The sequence below is a fragment of the Bufo gargarizans genome, chromosome 5, assembly GCF_014858855.1.
Source record: "Bufo gargarizans isolate SCDJY-AF-19 chromosome 5, ASM1485885v1, whole genome shotgun sequence".
NCBI classification, from domain to species: domain Eukaryota; kingdom Metazoa; phylum Chordata; class Amphibia; order Anura; family Bufonidae; genus Bufo; species Bufo gargarizans.
The window spans coordinates 463911767-463939285 of NC_058084.1; the positions used below are offsets into that span (position 1 = coordinate 463911767).

The window sequence follows — 27519 nt, forward strand, 5'->3', positions numbered from 1 at the left end:
TCCCCCCCCCCCTTCCCGATAGAATGCGGTGTCCCAGTAGCGGTGTGTTCCCCTGCACACTTGGAATGATGTTGTGATCCGGAGCCGCTGCGGGGAATGCTGGGAGGGGGGATCACGGGGGCTGCTGCTGCTGTCACCCTGACCTTAACCGGCGCTAAGGATGCGTTTCTGCGCCTGGCCCCCGAGCTCAGGGCACAGCTGCGCCTGGAACAGGTGAGACACCGCCGTGTATGGAGGGGCCACACTTACATCCTTATATCCAGGTGCTTCTGGTTTCCAACTGTTGCAGTATGACAACACCCAGCATCCTGCTGTCAGGACCTGCTGGGGGTTGTAGTTCTGCAATAGCTGTAGATCTAGGGTTTGTGACTAATTGATAAAATGACTGCAAATGAGCACTTAAAGGGGTATTCTGGTTGTTTGAAGTCATCGGTTATTTTTTTGGTGGGAATCCTGCCGCTGGGTCCTCCGTATCCTGTGGAGCCCCCCAAAATGAGCAGAACAGCGAAAACTCCCATAGAAAGGAATGGCGTGGCAGCATGCATGTCTGACTGGTCGCTGGTTAATGACTGGTGGGGTTCCCAGTGGTAGGACCCCCACCAGTCTAATAGTTATCCCCTGTGCTGTGGGTAGGGGATCATTTAAAACAGTTGGAATACCCCATCAAAGGGGTTGACCCAAGATTAGTGTTGAGCAAACTTGTGTTTTAAGTTTGGCGTCTAAAGTTTGGGTTATCGAAGAATCGCGTTATGGTCCATGGTAGCGGAATCCATAAGGCGATTGTTCGATGACGCCGAACTTAAAACACAGGTTCGCTCAACACTACCGAAGATCAATGCTTCTTCCCCTGTCCAACCATGGGGCCCCCCATCGATCATAACAGGGGTCTTGTGTATGAATGAAGCAGTACTTGTTCATGCGTGCTTTGTCTATGGGACTGACGGAAATACACGAGGGGGTGTTCCCATCTTGGACATTACTATGTGCCCCTAATGTCTGATAGGTGCAGGACTCATACCTATCTTTAGAACAGAGCCCTCAAAATGCTGAAGGGTGCACTGCGCATGCGCGGCCACCCTCCAGTCATTCCTCCGAGAGTGCCGAAAATAGCCGATCAGTGAGCCCCATAGAAGTGAACGGAAGCGGCGGCCGCTGAGGTGGGACATGCAAACAGCGGGTCTGCAACATACGGGCACCGGTCGTGTGCGTTCCATATCAGGGATGTGTACACATTGACTTGAATACCACAAGATATGGAGCGCTGCGGAGGCGAGGCATGGAGTGGAAGCACTGCAAAGCGCTTCTGTGGGATTTCGGTCCGCGCCTTCTCGTCGCAATAAAATAGAACGTGTCTTGTTTTGTTTTTTTGTGGTGCGAGACGTCTCTTGTGGATAGCAGTGAACATGGCCGGTGTCTGTATACTGCAGACCCGCTGTTTGTGGTCCGCAATACAGGCACGGGGCACGAGTCCCATTGGTGGATAGTATCGGTGATGAGCGTGGGTCTTCGTACAACCAAAGAGGAAATCCAGCCATAATGATCCGAGGTTTTAGACTTATGAATCTAGGCCTCCGTAGAACTCGGTTCCCTTCGGCACTGCTCAGAGATTTCCATTCTGGGTTATCGGACAACCTTCTGCAGGGACTGTGCACACAGCCATTTTCATTGCGTTTCCCCTTTGTCTGAATCTGCAGTGTTCTCCGCCACCTTGTGTGTTTGCTGGGTCTTCATTTCATTGCAGCAGCGATGCCCCCCCCACTGGTACGTGAGCTCCGTGGTGTAACTCCACACGATAATAGAACCTTTGCTCCTGGAGAACACAGTGATGTTAATGAGTAATGGCGTTCAGAGGCGTCCAGACTGGGGGAGGGTTCTGGACCCATACCCCTAGGGAAACCAGCTGATAAGGTGTATGTCGCTGTGATCTGGGGGCTGTCCGCATCCGTGCGTCCGTTCAGCGGCTTTGCCAAAGAAATAGAATATGTCCTATTTTTGTCTGTTTTATGGACAAGGACAGGACAGTACTATAGGGGGCAGGACATTTTGTAAAATGCGAAACGCATATGGACAGTACCATGTTTTGCGGATCCGCAATTTGCAGACAGCAAAACCGGCTAGTGTGCATGAGCCCATGATTTTCATACTGATTGCTTATCCTCAGGCTAGGTCATCAATATCCTATCAGTGGGGGCGCACCCTCTGATCAGCTCTATGAAGAGGCTGCGGAGCTCCGTGAGCACCACGGTCTCTTCTTACGCCAGTCACATTACATTCATCGGCAACGTGACGCAGTTTATTCTTTATGCAAATCAGTGCAGTAATGGAGGGGGGAGGGGGGGGGGGGGGTCCAGCACTGGGAAAGCTGAGAAGGCAGAGGGATTAGGGCCTCGGTGCACGGAAGCCTTCATTTGCATAAATTATAAGGGGTAATGATATCAAGACGGGTGTGTGCTGTGCCGACAGATGAGCAGCTTTTAATCCAGCACCTGGATCTGAATACTTTTGTAATTGCATGTAATTAAAAGTTTAGCATAGCCACTGAGTTATTCAATAAAATGTGCCCGTATAGCGCCACCTGCTGTTTTTTTTTCCTTATTTCTCTGCCGACCTCTCTGAGGTGGTCGCACATGCTCAGTTCCATCCTTCAACTGCCTCCTGAGCTGCGATAGTTAAAAGGCTACAGCAGAAACAACGTGTCCCAAGCCACGATAGGGAAAAAAACTGCAGCATAGAGGACATGCCCCCTGGGCTGTTAGCCTGATGTAAATCTAGCAAAGCACCATGTGAGGTACAGGGCTGTCATGTACTATATGATGTCTGATTTTCATTTTACATTATTCATGGGACTCATGACCGGTCACATAAGGCACAGCCTGCAGCATTCCTTGTACTCGGCCCGCAGTGCCTATGGACTGAGGATTGTCTGACCTGGCATCCATTGTACCCACCTCTCGGCAGTACCCTGTCTTTATGGCAGCCAACTCCAGTAAAGTTCAGTGGAAGTGAATTATGTTTTTAAAACTAGAAATAAATCAGCGCAGGTTTTTGGGCTTCTCAGGTTTGCATCTCTATTCATTGTAATTCTCTCTTCCAGGGCTGCGCGGTGGAGGTGACATGGGACGAGCAGCCGGTTTACCTCGGCTGGATGGAGAGCCGCAGCAGAAATGCAGACTACACGGCGGTGGAACTCAGCAGACACATGGCAGAGAAACTGGGTCTTGTGGACGGACAGCAGGTAGTCGCCGTGTAGCCCAGAGCTGGTCTCCAACCTGTGGCTCTTCACGTGTTGTGGTAACTACAACCCTCAGCATGCACAGTGTATGAGGGCATGCTGGGAGTTATAGTTTGTACAACACATGGAGAGCCACAGGTTGTGAACTAGTGCTCGGGGGGTATGTTCGTCTTTAAAATACTCTATGGCCCAAATTTATTGTTGTGGCTGCTGCTGAATTGTGGTGTAGTTTGGCGCATTTAAAATGTTTATGCCGCAAACAAGCCAAAAAGAACTCAGGGGACGTGGCCTGGGGGGATGCACCATTTTGCCACAGACTTTTGTCTCAGTCAGCCACCCTATAGGTGGTATAAAGTGAGACAAGTGTCTAGTCCCCTCCAGCCTGAGCCCCATCTTGTCTGAGGTGATGTTTCTGTCCAGTCAGAACACGGACCCATTTATTAGAAGACGTATAGTCACATGGGCGATCCGCTGTGCACACCATTGGTCTGCATAGTAAAAAAATAGTTTTATCTTTTGTCCATTTTTCCTGCAAGATTTATTCAAATGGCTATGCAGGAAAAAGATTGGCGGTTCGATTTAACACTTGTCCACGTTTCCAGTCCGGGCCTGAATCTCCACGGGATTAGTCAATCTGACCCCTGACAATCAGTTTCCTCCAGCAGGATTCCCCTGCACATTTGAATACAACTACATCCAAAACGCCTTAAGGCCTCTTTTAGACGAGCGAGTGTCACGCTCTGGACTCGCAGCGTAGCACCCAGCCTGGACTTCCAGGGTCCCATAGCATTATATTGATTTATGATGCCATGTTACCCCTACAGTACTGGATAACACTGATATAATAATGCTATGTGACCCCGGCAGTGCTGGATGTTCGGGCGACTCTGCAGCGTGACTCTCTCTTCTGAAAGGGGCCTTAGGCTACCTGCACAGAGGCGCGGTTAGACTTGCAGAAATTCCACACAAAAATCTGCATGTGTAACTTGTGGATTTGAGGCAATTTTGCTGCAGATAAAAAGGCTGAAATCCACACCAAAAATTCATATGCGGCAGATTGCAACATCTACACGAATGGGAAAAAAAGAAAAAGCCTACATGAGATTTATCTAATCTCAAACTTTGCAGGTACTGTATCACGCTGCAGGTTTTTACACACGAGAATCCAAATGGAAAAGCTGTGAGTAATCCGCACTGTGTGCAGGCAGCCTTAGGTCTCATAAGAGGGCATGGCAAATGATAGTTATTGGTAAGTGTGTGGAGACCCCCATAATTTTTTGGGAAAAAAATAGTAGTCCCTTTGTGCTGTCATAAAGCAGCTTAATTCTCGCCCTCAGCACTAAAAGGTACACGTTCCCCATCATTGGCCCATATAAAAGGTGCCACCAGTCACCCACTGAAAGTGTAAACACTCATTCATCGGCTGAAATAACAGATTGTGCTGCGTGAACAGAGATCTGTTGCCCAGAAGCATCAGCAGTAGCCATCGCTCATCCCAATGTAGTGGAGGTGATTGTAAGTGCAACTCATCTCCTCTGAGGAAGAAATGGTTCCTTCTCCAGCGCATGTAGATGCACCATTAGGCTACATTCACACGACCATAGATTTTTGCACTGATAACGCCCCGTGCGCGTTCTGCAATTTGCCATCATAGAAAATGCCTATTCTTGTCTGCAATTGCGGACAAGAATAGGACATGCTCTATCAATTTTGCGGGACTGCAGAACGGAAATACGGATAGTACACGGTGTGCTTTCCACATTTCTTGTGGACCCATTTATACGGTGGTCTGAATGAGCCCTTAGACTCCCACCAGTACTGTATGAAGACAGAAATGTGTAGTCACCCACAGATGCCCCACCACCATAGAGAACATGGACTGTTTGTATCTTGCATAAAAGGAAGATAAATTACAACATCATGAATGCAAGAGAGTGTATTTATCGCGAAAGAACCAAAATATATAAAAGTGTACAGACAGAGCTAAAGAATCAACAAAATAAGAAATAAGTGTCCAACCTGAGTGAGAGATCAGTGACGATTAGCACTGGGATTATAATTATACCATTGTATTCAGTGTGGCAGAAACGGGAGAACCGTGCCCGAAACTGCCAATGGTCATTACAGTTTATATAACTTACAAAACATTGGATATGAGAGGAAAGCAAGGAGAAGGACTGCAGTTTAAGGGCTGTGCGGGTAATCCGCTGCGTGAAAGAGCCAAGCCCCATTCCGGACAGCAGAGACCCGGAGCAGTAACATGAGTGAATGCTCCGTGCTTCTCGATTTTTATTTTTTGCTACAAAATCGCAGTGACAACTTTATCTTAGGCTACATTCACACGTCAGTATTTTTCTATAATCCGAATTTCGGTCCGTTTTTTGCGGATCCGTTGTTCCTGAAAATGTTTCCGTGTGTCATCCGTTTTATGCGGATCCGCAAAAAACGGAAACATGTATACATTTCAATAATCAAATAAAGTTGTTTGGATTTCTTTGAAAAAAAAATATATATATCCGAGTGGCACGGAGCAATATCAATCGTGTTAATGCTCCGTGTCTATGCTGTCCGGAGCGGAGCTTGGCTCTCTTTCACACAGCGGATCCGCTTGTGTGAAAGAGCCCCTAGTGTAAGCTGGCTGCGAGACTCAATGTACCAGCAGTTATTTAGCCTAGCTGCCCTCATACTAGAATAGGACATCCTGAATGTTTATTTAAAGGGGGTTTTCTGAAACTTTCATATCATGGACCTATCCTCTGGATCTGTCATCAGTATCTGATTTGGGGGGGGTCTGAGACCTGAGGACCCCCCGCTGATCAGCTATTTGAGAAGGCATTGGCTCTAGCAGTAGCGCCACAGCCTTCTCTCAGCTTTCCGTAGGTCATGTGACATCACGTTAATCGGTCACATGACCTAGGCGTGGCTCAGCCGCATTGAAGTGAATGGAGTTGAGTGCAATACCAAGCACGGCCACAATGCAATGTACAGCACTGTGATTGGTGAGCTGAGGGAAGGTCACGGAGCCCCGATCTCTTTTTTCTCAAACAGCTGAGTGTCAGAACCCCGCCGCTCAGATACTGATGACCTATCCTGGGGATAGGTTTGAGAGATCAGTGATGGCTGGCACTACGATGATAATCATACCATTGTATTCTGTTTGACCATGTCCAGAATGGACAGTATAAAAGTCTTGGAAACCCCCTTTAAGACTGAAGACTTGCACATTGTAGATTGCAGCACATGAAGCACAAGGTGTCCACAGTGATGGGTTCTGGCATCTAGTTTGGACCTATAGTGCAGTCCTCAGGGCACCATTACTAGCAGATGATGTATTTGCACCTGGTGCTTAGCAGCCTGTAATACTTGCACATAACATGTGGTCTTATGAGAATGCTTATATACACAGCTTTTACGCTGGGTTCAGACCTGAGCGTTTTACAGCGCGTTCCTACGTGCTGTAAAACGCCCGACGCTCAAACAAGTACAGGAGCTTTTTTTGGCGCGCGTTTGGGCCATAGACTCTTTGGACAACACTGCTGTCAATCACTCAAACGCGCGTTCACTATTAAAAAAAACGCGCGTTTGAGAAACGCCTAGGTGTGAAACCAGGGTCAGGGTTTGGTCAGATTTCCTGATGCAGTTTTGGAAGACCATGACTGGATAATAAAAGGAGAGAAGGTATAAAAGGACTGATACTACATTTTCTGGACTCAGTCCTGGTTTTAGAAACTATATCAGCAACATGACCATGTGGCCGCACCCTTAAAAAAAAAAAAATTCATCTGACATTGTACAATAACCTCTGGAGGATCTGATTTCAATGGATTTAACACTTCTGCTGACACAAAAATTGCACAACCTTGCATAAATACAACGGAGACAGGAAATGTCTGCAAATCCAGCAGGGGGCAGCACAAACAGTATTAAGTGTTTTCTCCCAGCAATATAGATATGATATGCCGTCTGATCTGCAGCACGTTGTAGAGCTACGAGAAAGATTTATAGTTACTTACAATTTATTCATCAGTGTTCATTCTGGGCTTAGTCTCATTCAGCGACCACTAGCTTTCCCTCTGAGGCTACGTCCATCCAGCACGGTTGTGACGCGGCCGTAGATGGCTCTTATTTGCCAATAAAGACTGCGCTGTTTGGTCAGTCTGCGTTGTTAATGTCTGTGTGGTGTTGAAGGGGGCTGCACCACCATTAGTAATGCAGAATGACTAAATACTAAAGCTAAGTCATCATTAGTTAAATAGAGCTGACTGCGTCACAACCTCGTACCCCAGGACATTGCTGCCAGTCAGTAAGTACGACCAACTGGACCCCCCCCCAGCCATAAACAGGCAGGGACTTCAAGCTATGACTAGAGATAGCTTATGAAATTCGTTTGTTAAAGGTGAATTGCGTTCTAGATTCCGTCACCACGGACCATAACACAATTCTATGACTGAATGCCTTTAGAGGCCTTCCATAATACTAGAAGCCTATGGGCTGCAAAACTGATCCGTCCCGTTATGCAGAGGAGGACTCCCCTGCATAACTGAAACGGGATGGATCAATTTTGCAGCCGATTAGTCTTCTATTATGACAGAAGGCCTCTAAAGGCATTCAGTCATAGAATTGCGCTATGGTCCATAACGCAATTCACCTTTAACCAACAAACGAAGCGTGAACAAATGTCAAAATATGACATTCGCTCATCTCTAGTTATAATGAATCTTTTCACACAAACCTGTATTTCTACGTCACTCCTATCAGGGACAGTTCTCTTAACAGCAGCACTGGAAGTATTCACCTCCCCGATTCTAACTGGAATATTAACATGTCAACCTCTAGGACCCCACTGACTGTGAAAATGTAGGGGCAGGAGCAGCACACCTTTAACATTGCTCCCGTGGACAGCAGTGCTCCTGTGCAGAGACCTGTAGCAGCGTGGCATCTAAGCTGGCTGCAGGTCCCCGGATGGCGGGGGCACAACAGAAGGGACGTAGCATTAAACCAGCTCTGCCGTCTCTTCGTTTTCAAGATCATTGTGAGTCCCAGAGGTCACCCCCCCCATCATGATGGCATAGCCCAGCAATATGAGATAGGAATACCCTTGTAATATGGGACTTAGTTTCAGATGTCTTCAAGATGCAGATTTGATGTCTATCCCAGGTTTAGAGAACCACACATGGAGAGCGTAGCCTCACACCCACATACAGGTAGACACGGGCGTGCTAGTAAGTTGTCATTTCAGAGTTCTTGAGAGGAATGGAGCGTATATTGTGGCCTCTGATCTCTTATAGGGTCGTAAAGGACAGAGCGTTTTCTGCTCAAAGAAGGGAAAGTAAGACACAGTGAATAAGCAGGAATTATCGTCCCCTCTCGTAGCCGGGGAAGAGCTGGCTGAGAAGGGTCTGCAGGGGCTTGTTCACACGCATGTTGTGGTTCTTGCCCAGGTCGTGCCTGCAGGCCGGACAGTTGTACACGGAGGCTTTGAAGGAGCGGTCGAGGCAGCTCTTGCAGATGTTGTGCAGACACTCGGTGGTGATGGGCTCATACACCACCTCCTGGCAGCAGATGCACAGAAAGGTCTCCTCCACCTTATCGATGAATCTTGGACCCTCCTGGAGATGTGTCATCACTTCATTCCACAACTTGACGTTCATCTCATCTTTTTCAATCAGCTCCTTCTGCTCCGGGGTCAGGTCATACTCTAGTTCGGTTTTGGTTTTCTTAGGCGTTCCCTCGTCGTCCTCTTCATCATCATCATCCTCAATGACCGATTTCCTTTTTCTCTTTCCTTTGACCGGAGTTTCCAGTTCATCCGAATCTATGTTTTCCTTCTCTCTCTCCTTGTTGGCAACGGATTCTAAGTAACCCGCAGGGTACTTCATGGTGAGGCCTAGTTTCTTTGTGCGCTCTTTGCCCTCCTTGGTCCATGGCGCCGGCTCTTCATCATCTCTCCTCAGCAGGTAGCGCCAAATGAGGAAGCCGGATTTACCCTGCTCAGGCCAGTACTTCACCACCTTGTAGATGCCGTCGTACCGGTTGCCGTCCTCTGGGGCGTATTTGCTGTGTTTCCTCCCCTTGGCATTGCGCACTACACGTACGGGTTTACCCGCTTTCCAGTCTTTAGCTTCAGCCCCTTGCTTGTCATTGATGGGGGCATTGCAGTTAAGGGCCAGGGCCCGATTCATGTTAGTGAGCTTCTGGTCACATGACTGCTCCGCCGTCCGCTTGTTCCCCGAGAGGTCACGACCTCCGCTCCCGGTGTAGGTAAACTCAGTCCCATCGTCAGCATCATCCTCATAACCTCCCGCCAGCACCAAAGAAAAGGAGCCATCATTGCTTCTTCCGTGGATGCCAGCCACATGAGGCCGGTGCACCCCCGCCTCGCTGACCTGCACCCTGAACTTCCACATGGTGCCAACGGGTACGCCGGGTATCGGGCCATAGTGATTGGACGGAACAATTGTGCATTCTCTGGAGCGCCCGACACATGCCATGCCTTTACCCCAGTCTCTCTGAGAGGATGAACTGGCAGACGCCATCTTGGCTTTCTTCTTGCTCTCCTTCAGCTTCTCACCGGCCAGCACCACCTCACTGGTATCGTTCCTACAGTCCGAGCAGTACCAGTCATCAACATCGGGCAGGGCGGACAGTGGAGGGTGAAGACAGAAGATGTGAAAGGCCATGTCACACTCGTCACACAGCAGCTGCTTCTCAGGGTCCTGTTTGCCCCCGCAGACGTGGCAGGCACACATGCGGCACTTTGTTTTGGGGTCATCCTTGCAGAGCTTGCACTGTGGACCCGTCTTGGGCTTTTGAGGAGACTCCTTCGGAGGCAGGGTCTCAGCGGGGACTGGGGTACCCGGCACCTCGATTTTAAACACCTCATCCACGAACAGGATTTTGCATTCATCTGGGGTGTCCCCTGTGCCCTCCAGTAACAGCTTAGCGTACAGCTCTTTGCAGGCTTTGCCCTCTTTTTTGCGGAGGATCTCTGCGTCATACCAGTAGCCCCTCTCCTTGGGGTCATCTGGGTTGAAGTTGACCATGACCACCAGTCCAGCACGCAGGTCCTCCCAGGATAACTTGGTCCTGGCCCGGGGTCTGACATCTTTGCCCGTTAGCTGCACCACCCCCTGCTCAGGATAGTCCTCGTACGTTATGTGGTAGATGACGTCATCAGCAGGGGTTCCCTGGGTCACACTGACCACCTCAGCCTCGAACCAGGCGCCCATGTGCAGGTCCCGGGCGTCCACCAGCTCCTTCACCCGGTACAGGCCGCGGGCGGGGGGCTCGGCGGGCGGCTGCTCCTCCGGCTTCAGCTCTTCGGGATCAGTCTCGGACATGGGGGTGTCGTCGGTGTCCTCCGCGGAGACCGGAGCAGGGCCCGGGGGAGGCGGGAGCTGGCGGACCAGCAGCTGCACGATGTCATTGAGGCCAACGCTGTAATCAAAGAGCGTGTGTCCGTCCTCCATCTGCTTCCCCCGGTAGAAGAGCCGCTGGCGGTCCTGCTCCACCCCGAACACCTCATGGATGCGCTCCCGCAGCTCCTCCACCTTGGTCAGCTTAGACAGGGAGTCAATGCGGTGAGTCTCCCGGCCGTCCATGGTGCGCACCTGGATCCACATGATGGCGGCGGCTCTGAGGTGAAGTTCCGCTGTTTTGTGGTGGCGGCTCCGGTTTTTCTGTGTGACAAATGCGCCTTGACGGTGGAAGCGTGCACCGAACTCCCGCTCTCCTCAGACTGCGCGGTTTATACATTGGCGGGAGTTTGACCCGCCTAGCGCCGATTGGTTAGATAACAGACAGCGGGGAGGGGCTTACTAGACGCAACTCCGCCCCCTTCTCACTGTCTCGAGCTTCCCGCCCTCTGTCACTGTTGGCATGGATACGTTGCTCGGTATATGGCAGCGCCAGGTCTCAGTCAGAACATGACGAGGCTGAAGTTGGTTTCTTATTCGTCAGTTTCTTATTCACATCATTTGTATTTAAAAAAAAATAATAATTAAGAATTTTGAGGAAACCTCATCAACAGTAACAGAAAAAGTTGCACCGTCCGTGCCTAACGTACATCAATTGAAAGCGACATTAAAATACAAAAGATGGGTACAAAGTGGGCAAAAAAAAGGTGTGATTTAAGGAATTAAATGAATTCGCACTGCCAACATACAGTTTGTGACGCCTCACATCGTATACAGTTGAGGTCAGTCTGGCCTGAACAGGTCCTGGATCTGAAAACTGGCATCAAAGTGGGCAAACATGCACTTTTCACTGATTTGAATAAGTGATGTTTTTAAGGGGTTAAATGATTTCAGGCCACTGATCTTGCACTGCCAACATACAGAGGGCGATGCATCAGATATAGTGGAGGTCAGTCTGGCCCAAACAGGTTCTGGGCATAAAAACTGGTCTGCCCATTTTGATGCCAGTTTTCATGCCTAACCTGTTCAGGCCAGGCTGAACTCCATTGTATATGATGTGGGGCATCACCCTCTGTATGTTGGCAGTGCGAGATCACTGGCCTGAATTCATTTAGGTTACTTTCACACTAGCGGCAGGGGCTGTTCCGGCGGGTGAACAGCCTGCCAGATCCGCGCTGCAGCTAGTGCACGCATGCCGCTGGAGGTCCGGACTAAAACTATGACATGTAATGGGGCCGGAGCGTACATCCAGCGGCACGTGTGCACTAGCGGTAGCACTGATCCGGCAAGTCTGCTGCTAGTGTGAAACTAGCCTTAAATCACACTTTTTTTTTTTTTTGCCCACTTTGATGCCCACCTTTTGTATTTTAATGTCAACTGATGTACGTTAAGCACGGACACTGCAACTTTTTCTGTTACTGTTGATAAGGTTTTCTCAAAACTCTTTAAAAAAAACTAAAAATACAAATGATGTGAATAAGAAACTGACGAATAAGAAACCAACTTCAGCCTCGTCAGTACATGTACCTCTCAGTATAATCCACGGGCCGTGTCCCGGTACATTCGCCGCTTGTGTTATCCTCATGACCTATTCATATAAAGGAATACACGGTTATTATACGGTGTCATTATGTGTCTTATTATGATATGGTCTCAATATTACAGGGGCGCAGCTAAGGCTCATGGGTCCTGGTGCAAGAGTTCACCTTGGGTCCCCTTTTCTCAGTAGTTTGTGGCCGGGGAGCACATAGCCTTCCTTCTGCCTGAGGAAAAAATTTAAATGGCACCCCAACTCCCCCCCCCCCCGTCCCAGAATGCCCGGGCCCCTCCTCTAGAGCCTACTTACCTGCTCCCCAGCGCCTGCGTCCCTCAGGATCCCTGCACAGCTGCTGCTGGATCAAAGCACTCAGCGATGGGGCAGGCAGCCAATAGCAGGCCCTGACGTTGACCAGTGGCATCACGGGTGCCCCCCCCCCCCCCAGTATTATTCTGTCTCCATTAGTGTCCCCTAGTATTACTCTGGCTCAGTTAGTGGCCCCCCAGTATTATTAAGGCCACCATTAGCAGCCTCCAGTATTAATAATGCCCCCCCATTAGCGGCCTCCAGTATTAATAATGCCCCCATTAGCGGCCTCCAGTATTATTAATGCCCCCCTCCGCCCTTCCTTCCCATTCTGCTTGTGCCTCCTCTATTTGATGGCGCTGATGACTGGATGCACAGGACAGGACCTGCTCTCCAGCTTGATGACATTTTGCAGGTCCTGCTGCTTTCGGTCACTCCCCGCCTAGCAGAATGGGAGGGGGGGAAGGTAAAGGCTGTACTAATGAGTGCTCCACAATGGACGTGCTTATTAGTAATAGTGCCCATCTGGAATCTGAATTATTTTTTTAGGTCCAAAAAATAGGATGTATGGTCACCCCAGGGGCTAGATCACCTTTTATTTTTCAGAACTCCTTTGGAAAATGAAAGGCAGAATCTGATTTGGTTGCTATAAGCCAGTTTTCTACTTTACACCAGATCTGATAAATCTCCCTCATTGCTTTACATTGAGGCCTAAACCACAAATTGCCCATTGAGAAAAGGTCATCAATATCGAAAGCTGAGAGAACCCCTTTAACGTTTGTGACCTCACACCAGGAGTTAGGGTCCATTCACACGTCCGTAAGTGTTTTGCGGATCCGCAAAACACGGAAACCTGCAATGTGCGATCCGCAATTTGCGGACCTCACATCACAGACACTATAATAGAAAATGCCTTTTCTGGTCCGCAATTGCGGACAAGAATAGGACATGTTCTATTTTTTTTTTAAGGAACGAAATTGCGGATCCCGAAAATGCGGATCCAGGAAATGTGGATTTGCATCCGTTCAAGCCCCATTGAAAGTAAATGGGTCCGCAAATTGCGGAACGAATGCGGACCCAAATTACGGACGTGTGAATGGACCCTAAACGTCCACCTTGAGGCGAGCAATCACAGTAAGGTCACCTGTAAGCGCTGCAGATTTTCTGTGACTTAACACTCAGTTCCATTCCTCCAAATTGGGTTAATTTGAGGGAAAGCACATGGATTTCTCTAAGCATCATTCAGGTGAATGGAACAGATTTTCAGTTGCAGACATTTTTTACAACACAATCTGAGGCGTGTGAAGGTGCCCCAAAATCCGCTGCGTGGAGCTAAACCGCAAACAGGCCGCCGCTGTAGACCTGCGAGATGTCCACTTCAAGAATGAACCTGTACAATCCTGGCACGGTCTGGAAATCTCTGCATGAACTGCGGCACAGTCTTCCATGGAAAACCATCCGCACTGAAACCTGCACCCAAAAAAACCTCCATCCCCAGGTCTGATACTGATGGGAGAGGTCCCAAATCCTGACACATCAGCTTTGATTATCATCCCTGAGGACAGAGAACATCATCCCCAGATCTCACACATGCGTCATTGTGTCCAATCTGCAGTGAAGAGGGGCGTATTGCGCATGTGCCAGAATAGGTATCGTGAGTGTCCTCAGGGACGTCAATCAGAAGTGATGGAGCAGGATTTCTAAGGCGAGCGAGCTTGACTTCAGTTCTCAACGTCTCCACCTCCTTGACTCCAAACGGCTCATTTGCGTATGTCGAGAGTGGTGCTTAAAGTGGAATTTTTGCAAAAATAAGCCAATGTAGGACACCATAGGGCACGTGAATATCAGAACGGTCAAAGTCTTCCGGTGGACCACAATTTTTTGAATATTGTGGTCCAATATTCTAATGCACACGGCCGTGAGCGGTCCGTGGTAACACGGCCTGGATTCCGGCTGAGAGCAGGAGCGCACGGCGTAATTGGTTGCTATGACGCCGGGCACTTCATGCTGCACTACAGTAATACACTTGTACGAGTATTACTGTAGTGCAGCGGCTGCATAAAGCGCACGGCGTTATAGCAATTAATGATGCTGTGCGCTCCTGCTCTCAGCCGGAATCCAGGCCGTGTTACCACGGACCGCTCACGGACGTGTGCATTCGGCCTTAGTGAAGACAGAGGATCTAGTTTATGGCTCTCCATCTGTTGCAAAATTACTCCTGCAACAGTCAAGGCATGCTAGGAGTTGTAGTTTTGCAACAGCTTTGGCTTTCTGTTTGTAAGATCCATTCCGGGTTCTCACAGGCGGTTCAAACGGATTAGTTTTGCCCATATACATTCTGAATGGAAAAGGATCGGCTCAGAATGCATCCGTTTGCCTCCGATCAGTCACCATTCTGCTCTGGAGGCGGACGCCAAAACGGTGCTCCGGCTGACAAAACTGAGCCAAACGGATCCGTCTTGGCACACAATGTAAGTCAATGGGGACGGATCTGTTTTCTCTGACACAATCTGGCACAATAGAAAACGGATCCGTCCCCCATTGACTTTCAATCGTGTCCAAGACGGATCTGTCATGGCTATAGAAGACATAATACAAGCGGATCCGTTCATGGCGGATTCATGCAGTTGTATTATTGTAACGGAAGTGTTTTTTTAGATCCATGAAGGATCCGCAAAAAACGCTAGTGTGAAAGTAGCCTTAAGGAGTCACAGGTTGGAGACAACTAACTTTAGGGGTTTCTGTAATTCCTATAAATTGTAATAGAGATAGACCACGGATGGGTGGTCTTTTTATCCATCTAGAACTGGGAACAGTCCCTCTAAGTATCGAAGGGAGTCCCAGATGTAGTTATATGTGTGATTGCTGTACTAACATTTCACATTTTGTTTTGTTTTCTCTCCAGGTTATCCTCAAGCCGTGCAGCATGGTCCCATCTTGTAAGGAAGTGACTGTTGAACCGCTGTCTGCTGATGACTGGGAAATACTGGTAAAATGCTGGTTTTATTTTTACAGCATCTGCCACTAGGGGGAGCTCACTCCTAAATTTATATTAAGATCCTATTGAGGTCAATGGGAGGAATATAAATGCATAGTCAGCTGTGCTGGGATTTTATATATATCTAGGTCACCATTGTCTGAACAGTGGGGGTCTGACACCCGGGACCCCTGCCGATCAGCTGTTTGAGAAGGCAGCGGTGCTCGCAGTACTGCAGCCTTCTTTCAGATTTCCCTAGGCCAAGTGATGTCACGTTCATCTGTCACATGGCTAGGCGCAGCTCAGCCCCATTGGTTCTGAGCGCAATACCAAGCACAGCCACTATATGATGTATGGCGCTGTGCTTGGTAGGCTGCTAGAAGGCCACGGCGCTCACAGGAGCCCAGGTGCTTTCTCAAACAGCTGATCAGTGGGGGTCCCGAGTGTAGGGCCCCCACCGATCAGGTACTGATCCAGAGGATAGGTCATCAGTATTAAAATCTTGGAAAACCCTTTTAAAGAGGACCTGTCGCACTGTCTGCTAGAGTAACTACTTGCATCCTCCATGTAATAATAATCCTGGAGCATCTACTCTTATGACTGCTTGTTGTGCCGTTACTGTTATTTCTAGTTCTGATTGAATTGTCAGCAGTCTGCAGTAAAGGTACAGATGGGTGTTACCAGTTGGGGGGGTGTCCTTGTACAGTCCGACACCCGCAGCATTGATTGGACAGAGTCAGACTCACCAGCTAATGGTAACACCCAGCAGTACCTTTACTGCAGACTGCTGGCAATTTGTTTGTAAACTTCTAGCAGGAATAATAGAGGCATGGCACAGCAAAGAGTCATAAGAACAGAAGCTCCAGAATTGTTATTACCTGGGAATGCAAGGGGTTACTAAAACATGTCAGGAGAGGGGAGAGCTCCTCTTTAACCCCCACCCTTAAGCTTGCGATGAGGCAGGTTTTAGTTTTGAGTGTCCATTGCAAACTTGCTCACAGTCTTGATTTCCAGTCTTCTCCATTTGCAAAAAAAAAGTATGAGCCCCCCCTTTAAATATAACATGCAGGAAGAATAAATACAGACCATGGCAGCTCTCTGGCTCTATCACCGGTTAGAGCGGCCGCCGATTTCCTGCCGGCGCCTATATTTATCTCGGTGACGCAGGAGATTAATAGCCTCCCCATCAATCTGACAACCGCAAGTGCAAAGTCCTTGAGTCAGGTCAGATGTATTATATACCCATAGGCTGGTGACAACCTTCTGTGTATTCCCAGGAGCTGCATGCCGCTGCCCTTGAAATGCATCTCCTGGACCAGATCCGAATAGTTTACCCGAAAGCGGTGTTCCCCGTGTGGGTGGACCTGCACACCTGTATATACATTCAGATAGGTGAGTACTTCTGGTAACGGTAGGTTCACTGTGAGGGTCTCCACGGATTTATCTCTAATGCAACTGAAGAGTCCTGTGCGCCCAATGTACAAGCCTAATACAGTATATACGGCTGCAAGTATGCAGAATGTATGCGTACGTTGTACGTATACAAGTGTATAGGAGCGATCCGTACCACTGAAATGAAAGGGGCGGCTTGGGTGTAATTACTCCTGCTCACCGCTGCAGATGCAACGGCGAGCAGGTAAACAGTGAAGAGGAGGCTGCGCTGGCACGGTGCGCGCCTTCTCTTCAAACAGCTGATTGGCGGGGGTGCCGGGTGTCGGACCCCAGCCGATCTGATATTGATGACCTATCCTGAGGATAGGTCATCAATAAATATAACTTGGACAACCGCTTTAAAGGGCTATTCCTAGAGGCATATCGCTAGGATGTCAGATAGGTGTGGGTCCTCAGGGACCTGTTCCTATCTTCACAATGGGGACCCCTGAAGTGAAGGAGAGAACACTTCGCATCCACAGCCACCTCTACATTCACCCTATGCGGCTGCAGGAATAGGAGAGCCAGTGCTTAGCTATTTCCGGACTCCCATAGCGGCGAACAGAGGGCGGTCATGCATGCCTGTTCTAGAGATAGAAGTGGGTCCCAGAGGCGAGAGCCGCACCTCTCTGACATCCTAGCGATATGCTATTAGGAATACCTCTATAAATATTACTAGGAAATATGGACATCATGCTGAGAGGTTCTCACTCTGGAAACCCCCCCCCCCCTTCCCCGGTGATAAATCAGGTGATAACAGAGGATCTGCTGGTTGGTGGACAGGCTTCAGTACAGAAAGGTGGCTCAGTGGTTAGGGTACTTTCACACTTGCGGCAGAGGATTCTGGCAAACCTGACGCAAACGGATGGCATTTGTCAGACGGATCTGGATGCGGATCCGTCTGACAAATGCATTGAAATACCGGATGCATTTCTCTGGTGTCATCCGGAAAAACGGATCCAGTATTTTTGCATTTTTAAAGGTCTGTGCATGCGCAGACCGGAAAACTGGATCCGTTTTGCCGGAACACTTAATGCCGGATCCGACACTAATACATTTCAATGGAAATTAATGCCGGATGCGGCATTCCGGCAAGTGTTCAGGACTTTTGGCTGGAGATAAAACTGCAGCATGCTGCGCTATTTTCTCCGGCCAAAAAACGTAAGAGGGACTGAACTGATGCATCCTGAACGGAATCCTCTCCATTCAGAATGCATTAGGATAAAACTGATAATTTTTTTTCCGGTATTGAGCTCAACACCGGAAAACAAAAACGCTAGTGTGAAAGTACCATAAGAACTACGGGTCCTGGGTCCAGATCTGACCATGGACCACATCGGCATGGCATTTGTATGTTCTCCATATTCCCTCCATGCTGGTTTCATGTGAAACTGGTCCTTGTGTATGTATAAAAATAGGTAATTTAGATAGGGTGTGATGTAATCTCTGTACAGCGCTGAGGAAGATGTTGGCGCTATATTGGCGACAATAAAAAAAAAATTAAAAAAAACGTTTTGTGTTGCATATGAAAATCCTTTTTTTTTTTTATGTTCAGGAGCACTGACACCAGCTGCAAGTTATGGCCGACTGGAGCCCCTGACAGAGTTAATTGTGACTCCGAAGAGCAGAACGTCAGAGAACGTGCCATCACATTTGCCCCCTTTCAAAAGTGCAGACTGTGACCTTGGGTCCGGAAGAACTACTCATGGAACCACAAGTAGCAGCGATACCTCGTCGCTCAGAGACATCTCCGAAATTCACACTCCCCAGGCCTCCAGTGTATGGGACTCAATAGTAGATCTCTTTTCATGGGCTCTAGGGAAGAAGCCCTCACAGACTCCCGGTGCCAGCGATAGGGACGTGTTTGGAAGGACTTTGCTGAAAAGCGTTAGTCTCGAAGCGATTTTTCGAGTGTCCCGCCGCGTTCCCCCTATTATAAGTAATAGCCAAGCCTTCCTAGACCATACAAATGATAACACGGTCCAGGTGTTTCTGTGGTACCCCGAGCCCCCAGGTTTAATTCCAGACGTAGTCGTGTCCTATGGAACAATTGTAGAAATCCCTTCACCGAAGAGACGGAAAAAGAATGGCAAGGCGAGCGCAGAAGGATCAGGGGGGAAGAAGGAATCTGCTGATGCGGCCGCTGGGATACACGAAGCTGTGGTGAAGATTGTGTGGCACGGGTTTGAAGATATCAAAGATGTCATTGAGTACGACACCAGAAACGGGAACACTCATATTGCAAAAGTTTGGGTCAGTGAGTATATTGATTGTCCGATAATCGTATATAATTGTGTAGCTGATTGATAGAATTAAAGAGGTTATCCAATATCTAAAATATCCCCAGCAGTGCCCGGGCCCCTTGAATACATTTTACTTACCTGCTCCCCGGCACTCTCGTCGCTTACGATTCCTGCACGGCTGCCGCTGTATGTCCCCGTTGCTCAGATCAAAACATCTCGCAATCTGGGGGAGCAGCCAATAGCAGGCTGCAACTGGGACGAGTCCCCTTGAAGCTGGTCACCGTCTCGGCCTGCTGTTGGCTGCCGGATGTTTTTATCCGAGCGACAGGGAGATGCAGCCGAGCAGGGAACCGAAGCGACACAGGTGTTGGGGAGCAGGTAAGTATAAGGATACTTTCACACTTGTGTTTTTCTTTTCCGGCATAGAGTTCCGTCACAGAGGCTCTATACTGGAAAAGAACTGATCAGGCATATCCCTATGCATTCTGAATGGAGAGCAATCCGTTCAGGATGCATCAGGATGTCTTCAGTTCAGTCGTTTTGACTGATCAGGCAAAAGAGAAAACCGCAGCATGCTACGGTTTTATCTCCGGCGAAAAAAACTGAAGACTTGCCTGAACGCCAGATCCGGCATTTTTTCCCATAGGAATGTATTAGCGCCGGATCCGGCATTCAGAATACCGGATCCGTTGTTCCGGCATGCGCATGCGCAGATCGGTAAAAATGTGAAAAAATGTACAAGACGGATTCGTCGGTCCGCATGACAAGCGGAGAGACGGATCCGTCCTTGCAATGCATTTGTGAGACTGATCCGCATCTGGATCCGTCTCACAAATGCTTTCAGAGATCGGCGGATCCGGCGGGCAGTTCCGACGACGGACTGCCCGCCGGATCACACTGCCGCAAGTGTGAAAGTAGCCTAATCCATACAAGGGGCCCGGGCATTACTGGGGATATTTTAGATATCAGATAACTCATCTAACCCTTAGGATACCAGAGGTGTTTTCATATTTGACCTACATCATTCGCCGAATTGAAAAAATATTTTTATATTTTAAAAGTACAGGTGTTTTCGATCACGGCGATACCCATGATGTTTATTTTTGTGTTATTTAGGTACCGAATTATTTTTTTATTATACAGAAAGGGAGGTGATTTAAATGTTTATATTTTTTTTATTTTTTATATATTGAACAGTTTGTTTGTTTTTTGTTTTTTTGTAATGATTTTAAAGCTCGTATTTGAGAGTACAAAATCAATTTTTTTATTTTTTATTTTAAACAATCATGGATTTTTAAAATGCATTTATTACTGACTATTGCTCATCTCTTATGTTGGCCTGCCACGTGGTGGCCAAAATAAGAATTGCAGCTTGAATGCCCTCGGCCTCTTCAGCGAGGCTGACCGCATTTAAGTCATTTTCCGGCATCCTCATTGGCCACAGAGGATGCCGGTAACAAGCCCGGAATTGTGAGTTTTTGACCCTTTAGATGCCTTGATCTCACGGCATCTAAAGGCTTTAATTACCGCAATCGACATTATTGCCGGTTGCGATAATTAGCCGTGGGTCTCTGCTGTTTGAAGCAGCAGAGACCTGCCAGCCATGATGCCCGCAGCACATGCGAGCGGGCGCCATGTTTGCCTATTGCTCCAGCGCTGTACATGTACGGTGCTGGTAGTGAAGGGGTTAAGGGGGGTTTTGCACCTATGACACTGGCTGACCTGTTACATGTTGCACTTGGCAGCTGAAGGCATCTGTGTTGGTGCCATGTTCATATGTGCCCGCATTAATGAGAAAAATGATGTTTTAATATATGCAAATTAGCCTATAGGAGCAACGGGGGCGTTACTGTTACACCTAGAGGCTCAGCTCTCTCTGCAACTGCTGCACCGTCTGCATTTTGATTGACAGAGTCAGGCATTGCAAACGTCATCACACCTGCCCTGTCAATCAAAGTGCAGGCGGCGCAGCCGTTGCAGAGAGAGCTGAGCCTGTTTCTTAAAAACATAATTTTTTGTCAGTAATACGGCCACATATGAACATGGGACCAACACAGATGCCTTCAGCTGCCAAGTGCACATGTAACAGGTTTCATAGGTACAAATCTGCTGACAAAGAGATGTCTAGACCCTATATGCATTTTTAGAGAGACTTAGGTGGATTTTCTCAAAAGCTAACATACTAATATATAAGCAAGCAGAGCTACAGGGTACAGTATGGGGGAAGGAGAGAGCAGATGTGGATTATCGGTCTTGTGTCCGCTCTCCTGTCATATTATGTCACCACTGTCTGCTTGATCATTATATCATTTTCCTGAATATTATCTTTATGCAGATTCCGGAGAGGTTAAGAAAGAGCTTGAATATTAATATTTCTTCAGCTGTCAGGATACAGTCATTAGAAGCACAGCCCAAAATCCCGTCATCGATCATGCTGCAACCGAAGCAGCGCTTGGTGAGTGACTGGAGCCTATCTGTACATAGAAAAGATGTGCAGGAATGAAGTGCACGCTTCTCACCATTTTTGATGGGCCAAAGTCAGGTTATTATTGATATGATAAAAAACAATTATGGAATTTTAAAATATACTCTTTGTATCACTTCCTCATAGTTTTCAAGACCTCTGGTTGCTGTCATTCAATGAGAACCTTTATTGTCCTCTTCCGGGTCATGTGATGGACGCGCGGTTACATGGCTCGTTACAGCGCAGTTATCAGAGCTTCTAACGAGCCGTTCACCTTTGCGTCCATCACATGACCTGGACAGATTTCTATCCACTAGAAGTGAGCACTACAGGATGCTATGGAATGACGGCAAGCAGAGATCTTGAGTACTGTGAGGAATCGATTCTGAAAGTAGATTGGAAAATTGTAGAACGCTTCATTACACAGACTGAAATCCGCTCTTGCTATTCTCTGAAGGATAAGGACGTTGCAGCGGAGGATGTAAAGGCTGCGTTCAGCGCGTGGCTGCAGTCGCACAGTACCTCATCCTCGCCTTGGATTTCAGGGAAAACTGATACGGCACAACTTTCTCTGGGTGAAGGTAAGTGATGGGAGGACGTTTCTCTACTGACATAAATACTTGTAACTTTCTGTTCTGTGTCATGAGACCTTTGATAATTGATTATTGTCATTTATTGGGCCCATGTAAAGGTCAGAGAAGGCTCCTCTGCAAAACATTTGTGGGGGCCCCTTTCTCCAGGGCATGCGGTGCCATTTAACCCCTTAGTGACCAATAATACGCCCTTTTACTGACGTAAACAACGTTTTTTTTAGCTAAACAGCTTGCTTTAATCAATCATTACATGTACTAAAAACTATAAGTTGTCCTGCAAAAAATAAGACCTCATACAAGTACATTGATGAATAAACAAAAAAGTTATAGCTCTTGGAATGCAATTTTTTTTTTTTTAAATGTGCGTGGTAACTAAGGGGTTAATACCTTCACACAATTCCCAGATAATACTGCAAAGCAGTGCACAATTATGACAGGATTACAATGTTCCAATAATACTGCCATACAGTGCGCAAAATATCGTTGGAGTGTGCCTAAATAATAACTCCATAGAGTGCCTAAATAATACCGCATACAGTGCCCAAATAATGCCACCATACATTGGTCAAATAATACTACAGTACAGTGCCCAAATAATACCACCATACATTGGTCAAATAATACTGCAGTACAGTGCCCAAATAATGCCACCATAAAATGCTCAAATAAAACCCACAGTGCCCAAATAATACTGCATATACTGCCTAAATAATGCCTCCATACAGTGTCCAAAAAATAGCAGTATGGAGTATCCAAATAAAATTACCACAGATTGCCTAAATATTAACTCCATACAGTGTCCAAATAATATCGCATACGGTGTCCACATAACACCACCATACAATGTTTAAATAATACCTATATAAAATGTCCAAATAATACTAATGCCAAAATACCAGTATACGCTATCCAAATCATGCCATCATAGAGTGCCTAAATAATGCCGCCATACAGTGTCCAAATAACTGTGCCAACTCTGCAGGAAGGAGTTCAAAAAACGAATCCCATTCTCTATTCAAATCCTATTCCCCACTGTGCAAACTACTTGAGAACACCCCAACCTCCCCCCCCCCCCACCCCCCCTCCCTAAGTGCTCTGCTTCAAAGTGGTTGTCGCACCATTGGATCGGACTACTGAAACCAGCTGCAGCCACCGCAGGGCCGGGTCTTCCAAAGCATGACCTCTGCCCTGACTTAAGAGCCATGTTTCGGCACCGTGCTCATGGCTGAGACCCCAGGGCAGTTCCTTTTGACTCCCGCTTCATTCCTCCCCTGAGTTGCGCTACTGAAGGAATATGTTTTCTTTTTACAGAAATTGCAGAATTCACATTAAGTCTTGATGATTCTTCCGAACCGACAAACCAGGACGAAATCTTCCTGTTATGTCAGGACTCCCTGCAGAAGACTAAAATTCATGTAAATATCAAGTAAGATCATTTATTAGAGCAAAGTTGCGCCCAGTGCTGTCAGTGGGGGCCGCTGGATAGCATGAGGGGCATCATCCGCCAGATGCGATCATCCGACCGTAACAACTTCTCACCTATTCACAGGCATCTGATCAGTGGGGGGGGGGGGTCCGACTGCTGGGAACCCCACCAATCCCAAGAACTGAGGTCCCCTAGTAAATGCAGTGGTGGTCCTGTATGCATGCTGCCGCTCCATTCATCTCTGTAGGACTGCCGGAGGTTGCCAGACACTGTATTTGGCTTCTCTTCGTCAGTCCTAGTTCAATGGTTCGGCAGTGTGCATGCATGAACTTCGATGAATTCACCCCAATCAATGGGGTTCTCGGTGGTCAGACTCCCACTGATCACATACCTATCACCTATCCTGTGTTATGGTGGGACAACCCCTTTAAAAACATATCTGTACCAATCATTAAAGGGGTATTCCCATGTCAGTCATTAATGTCATGTCAGATACGTGCTGGCCCCACTTATGGCCACGGTGCTCGTGCTGCCATTTTTGGAACTCCCATAGTAGTGAATGGCAAGCACACCGGTGTGCCCTTTTTTCATTGCAGGGGGCGCCATTCTGGAGATCGGAGCTGGGTCCTAGAGGTGAGACCCGCACCTATCTGACATTGATGGCATATCCTAGCAATATGCCATCAATGTGTGAGATGGACCAACCCCTTTAAGAAAGTGTGCCCTGAGTAACCTGAGGCTGTATGAGTTTCGTTGGCTAAGTTTACAGATTCGGGTGAATCAGAAAGGGGCGACCATGTTAAAAATTACTTACTGATCCTTTTGCCCCATTCAGAGATCTAGCGGTATATACGGTAATATATTTTAAAGGTCTCTTTTATATGTACCGCTAAAAACTCTTTTATCTTATGCAGGTGAATTTAGAATTTACTCCCCCTGAAAATGCTCCAACTCTTCCTCAGCCTGACCAAAACCTCACTTACCTGCAGATGAACAGATTGGGGTATGCAAAAAAGTCACTTTCCTTTTATTATTTTTGGAATTTATTCAGAATATTCTGACCCATGAATGTAACGACATACCGTACGTTGCAGATGCAGCAAGGTTTCCCTCTGTAGAGGTAAGTCTACTTTCACACTGGCGTTTTGGCTTTCCGTTTGTGAGATCCGTTCAGGGTTCTCACAAGCGGTCCAAAACGGATCAGTTTTGCCCTAATGCATTCTGAATGGAAAAGGATCCGCTCAGAATGCATCAGTTTGCCTCCGATCTGTCTCCGTTCCACTCTGGAGGCTGCCTGCAGCGTTTTGCTGTCCGCCTGACGAAGCGGAGCCAAACGGATCCGTCCTGGCACACAATGTAAGTCAATGGGGACGGATCAGTTTTCTGTGACACAACCTGGCACAATAGAAAACTGATCCGGCCCCCATTGACTTTCAATGGTGTTCAAGACGGATCCGTCATGGCTATTGAAGACCTAATACAACCGGATCCGTTCATGACTGATGCATGCAGTTGTATTATTGTAACGGAAGCGTTTTTGAAGATCCATGACAGATTCAAAAACGCTAATGTGAAAGTAGCCTTAATGGTAAAAAAAAAAATTCTGTCTGCAGCAGCCACTAGAGGGAGCTCCTTACATACAGATTTACTAAGGCGTTCCTGCACCTGTGTGCACCCCCCCCCCCCTCTCCTTAGCCTCTGGACCCTTTAGCTGTTGCAGGGTAACAGTACAAAATCATGTATTTTCTATTCCAGTGGTGTGGATGGCTTACGGACAGCCTGCTACGAGCACATTGTTCACTGTCTAATGGGACGTCCATTGTCCAGACAGTTTGTCTCCACAGCCTCTGGACTCCGCAGCGGAGCCGTCCTCCTTTCTGGACCAAAGGTATCATTGCCGGTTTGCCACTGGCTTCTATTAAAGTGAAACTCTTAAATAAGGAATGTAATAGACATCACCTATTAAGGTGAATGATTAACGTTTATAGCATTTAACAATTTAAAGAGAACCTTTCACCGGTCCTGACATTACAATATAAGTACCTGGCACTGTAGGGCATGTTCAGGAGATGTCTTCGATCTTCTTTTTTTTTTTTTTTTTTTTTTTTTTTCAATGGGCTGCTCTGTTACCCCCACTGTGCCCCCTGTTCTGGTTTCCTACCCTGTATTCTAATCCATACCATCGGTACAGGGAGGAGGAGACGGACATGTTTCTCAGGGGCGTCTCCTTCTCCCTGGCGGTGACACGCTCTGCTGCGATTAGACAGCTCACAGCCAGGGAGAAAGGGACGCCCCCTGAGAAACATGGCCGTCTCCTCCTCACTGTACCGATGCTATGGATTAGAATACAGGGTGGGAAACCAGAACGGGGGGCACAGCGGGGGGAACGTAGCAGCCCATAGGAAAAAAAAAAGCGTGAGGACATCTCCTGAACATGCCCTACACTGCCAGGTACTTATATTGTAATGTCAGGACCGGTGAAAGGGTGGGGGTGGGGTTCCTACCATGAACAGATTGCATATTGATATAAAAATGCTGTCAGTGTCTGGTCGGTGGGGGTTTGACTTTTGGTAAGGGCCAATTCACACGGCCGTATGAACGGCTCCACACCCTTTCCACAATTTTGCGGGACGGATGCGGACCCATTCATTTTAATGGGGCTGCAATAGATACGATCAGCACACCGTGTGCTGTCCACATCCGTAGTTCCGCAATTGCAGACAAGAATAGGCATTTACTACGATAGTGCCGGCCACGTGCGGTCCACACACGGGCCGGCATCCGAGTTTTGCGTATCCGCAAAACACTACAGTCGTCTGAATGAGCCCTAACTCTGCAGTTTCTCAGCACGTACACTACATGTGAATGGGGCCTTACACGGGTATTGCATGTAGCTTTGGATGTGATTGCAGAATTGTGCAGTGATATTCCTAAGTTAGGCCTGTTTCCCACTTGCGTTGTTAATTCCGGTACGGAGACCCGGCAGAGGATCTCAATACCGGATTTAAACGGATCCGTTTTGATTTTGCACATCAGGATGCATCTGTTCCGTTAGGATACGGTTGTATGAAATTAAAAAAACGGGAAAAAAACAGATCCGTCACTTCAAACATTGTAAGTCGGTGCGTGACGGATAATTTTTTTTAGGCTCCTTGACTTAAATTGTTGTAAGTGACGGATCTTTTTTTTTTTTTTTCCCCGTTTTTATGACCGGACACAAAACTGCAGCTTGCAGCGGTTTTGTGTCCAATCACAAAGCGCAATACTGACGGAACGGAAGACGTCCTGATGCATCCTGAACGGGTCTCTTTCCATTCAGAATGCATGAGTACTAAACGGAAACGTATTGAGATCCTCTGCCGGATCCACCGGAAAACAACAAACGCAAGTGTGAAAGTGGCCTTACCCGTGTGAGCAGTGCTCAGTCATAGTGATCGGTGTCCATTCACTGCTCGTTTTCACAGGGCTGTGGAAAGTCTGCTGTAGCGAAGGCGTTATGTAAGGAGGCGTTTGACGGCCTGGAGGCTTACGTGGAAGAAATCAACTGTAAATTGTTAAAAGGTATTGGATGATGAGTGACCTATATCTGTAGCTGTGCGCCAGCAGGAACATCTCAGGAGGCCCTGCCGCCCTCCTCCATCTCATCACTAAAGGAACCAGTGCATTCTGTACTACACACCTGTCATATGTTAAACTTTTTTTTTTATGCTTGTTTTTTTTTTTTTTTTCAAGTAAGCAGCAGGATACATTTTTTTTAATGCTTTTTTTTTTATTTTTTACAATATTCTTAATCAGGGAGGTGCTGAATTTCTTCATTCTATTCCTCCTTACCTCTGTCATCTCAGCTCAACTGAGCATACATGTGCGGGCCTGTGGCCTGAGCAAAGGTTCAGGT

General features: G+C 47.7%; 2 protein-coding genes across 5 annotated transcripts in view; one reads left to right on the plus strand and one right to left on the minus strand.

The window, feature by feature from the left end:
• Positions 1 to 47: 47 nt before the first annotated feature.
• The window catches only part of PEX1 (peroxisomal biogenesis factor 1), a 57105-nt gene continuing 29633 nt past the window's right edge, over positions 48 to 27519 (plus strand). For all 4 annotated transcript variants that reach the window (XM_044295771.1, XM_044295774.1, XM_044295772.1 and 1 more), the window contains exons 1-11: positions 48 to 213; positions 3095 to 3235; positions 15396 to 15479; positions 16745 to 16859; positions 18454 to 19151; positions 21477 to 21596; positions 22063 to 22186; positions 23510 to 23613; positions 24539 to 24627; positions 25380 to 25512; positions 27089 to 27185. In XM_044295771.1, the coding sequence (XP_044151706.1) occupies positions 97 to 213; positions 3095 to 3235; positions 15396 to 15479; positions 16745 to 16859; positions 18454 to 19151; positions 21477 to 21596; positions 22063 to 22186; positions 23510 to 23613; positions 24539 to 24627; positions 25380 to 25512; positions 27089 to 27185 (1822 nt within the window). In that variant the 5' untranslated portion in view covers positions 48 to 96. The remainder of the gene's footprint in view (positions 214 to 3094; positions 3236 to 15395; positions 15480 to 16744; positions 16860 to 18453; positions 19152 to 21476; positions 21597 to 22062; positions 22187 to 23509; positions 23614 to 24538; positions 24628 to 25379; positions 25513 to 27088; positions 27186 to 27519) is intronic.
• Positions 6762 to 10965, minus strand: LOC122939647 (E3 ubiquitin-protein ligase UHRF1-like). The gene has a single exon (XM_044295776.1). The coding sequence runs from the start codon at positions 10852 to 10854 to the stop codon at positions 8587 to 8589; it is 2268 nt and encodes a 755-aa protein (XP_044151711.1). The 5' UTR covers positions 10855 to 10965; the 3' UTR covers positions 6762 to 8586.

What these genes read in the sequence shown, in the direction of transcription:
- LOC122939647 (XM_044295776.1), bottom strand. Translation starts at nt 10,854, where the DNA reads ATGTGGATCCAGGTGCGCACCATGGACGGCCGGGAGACTCACCGCATT.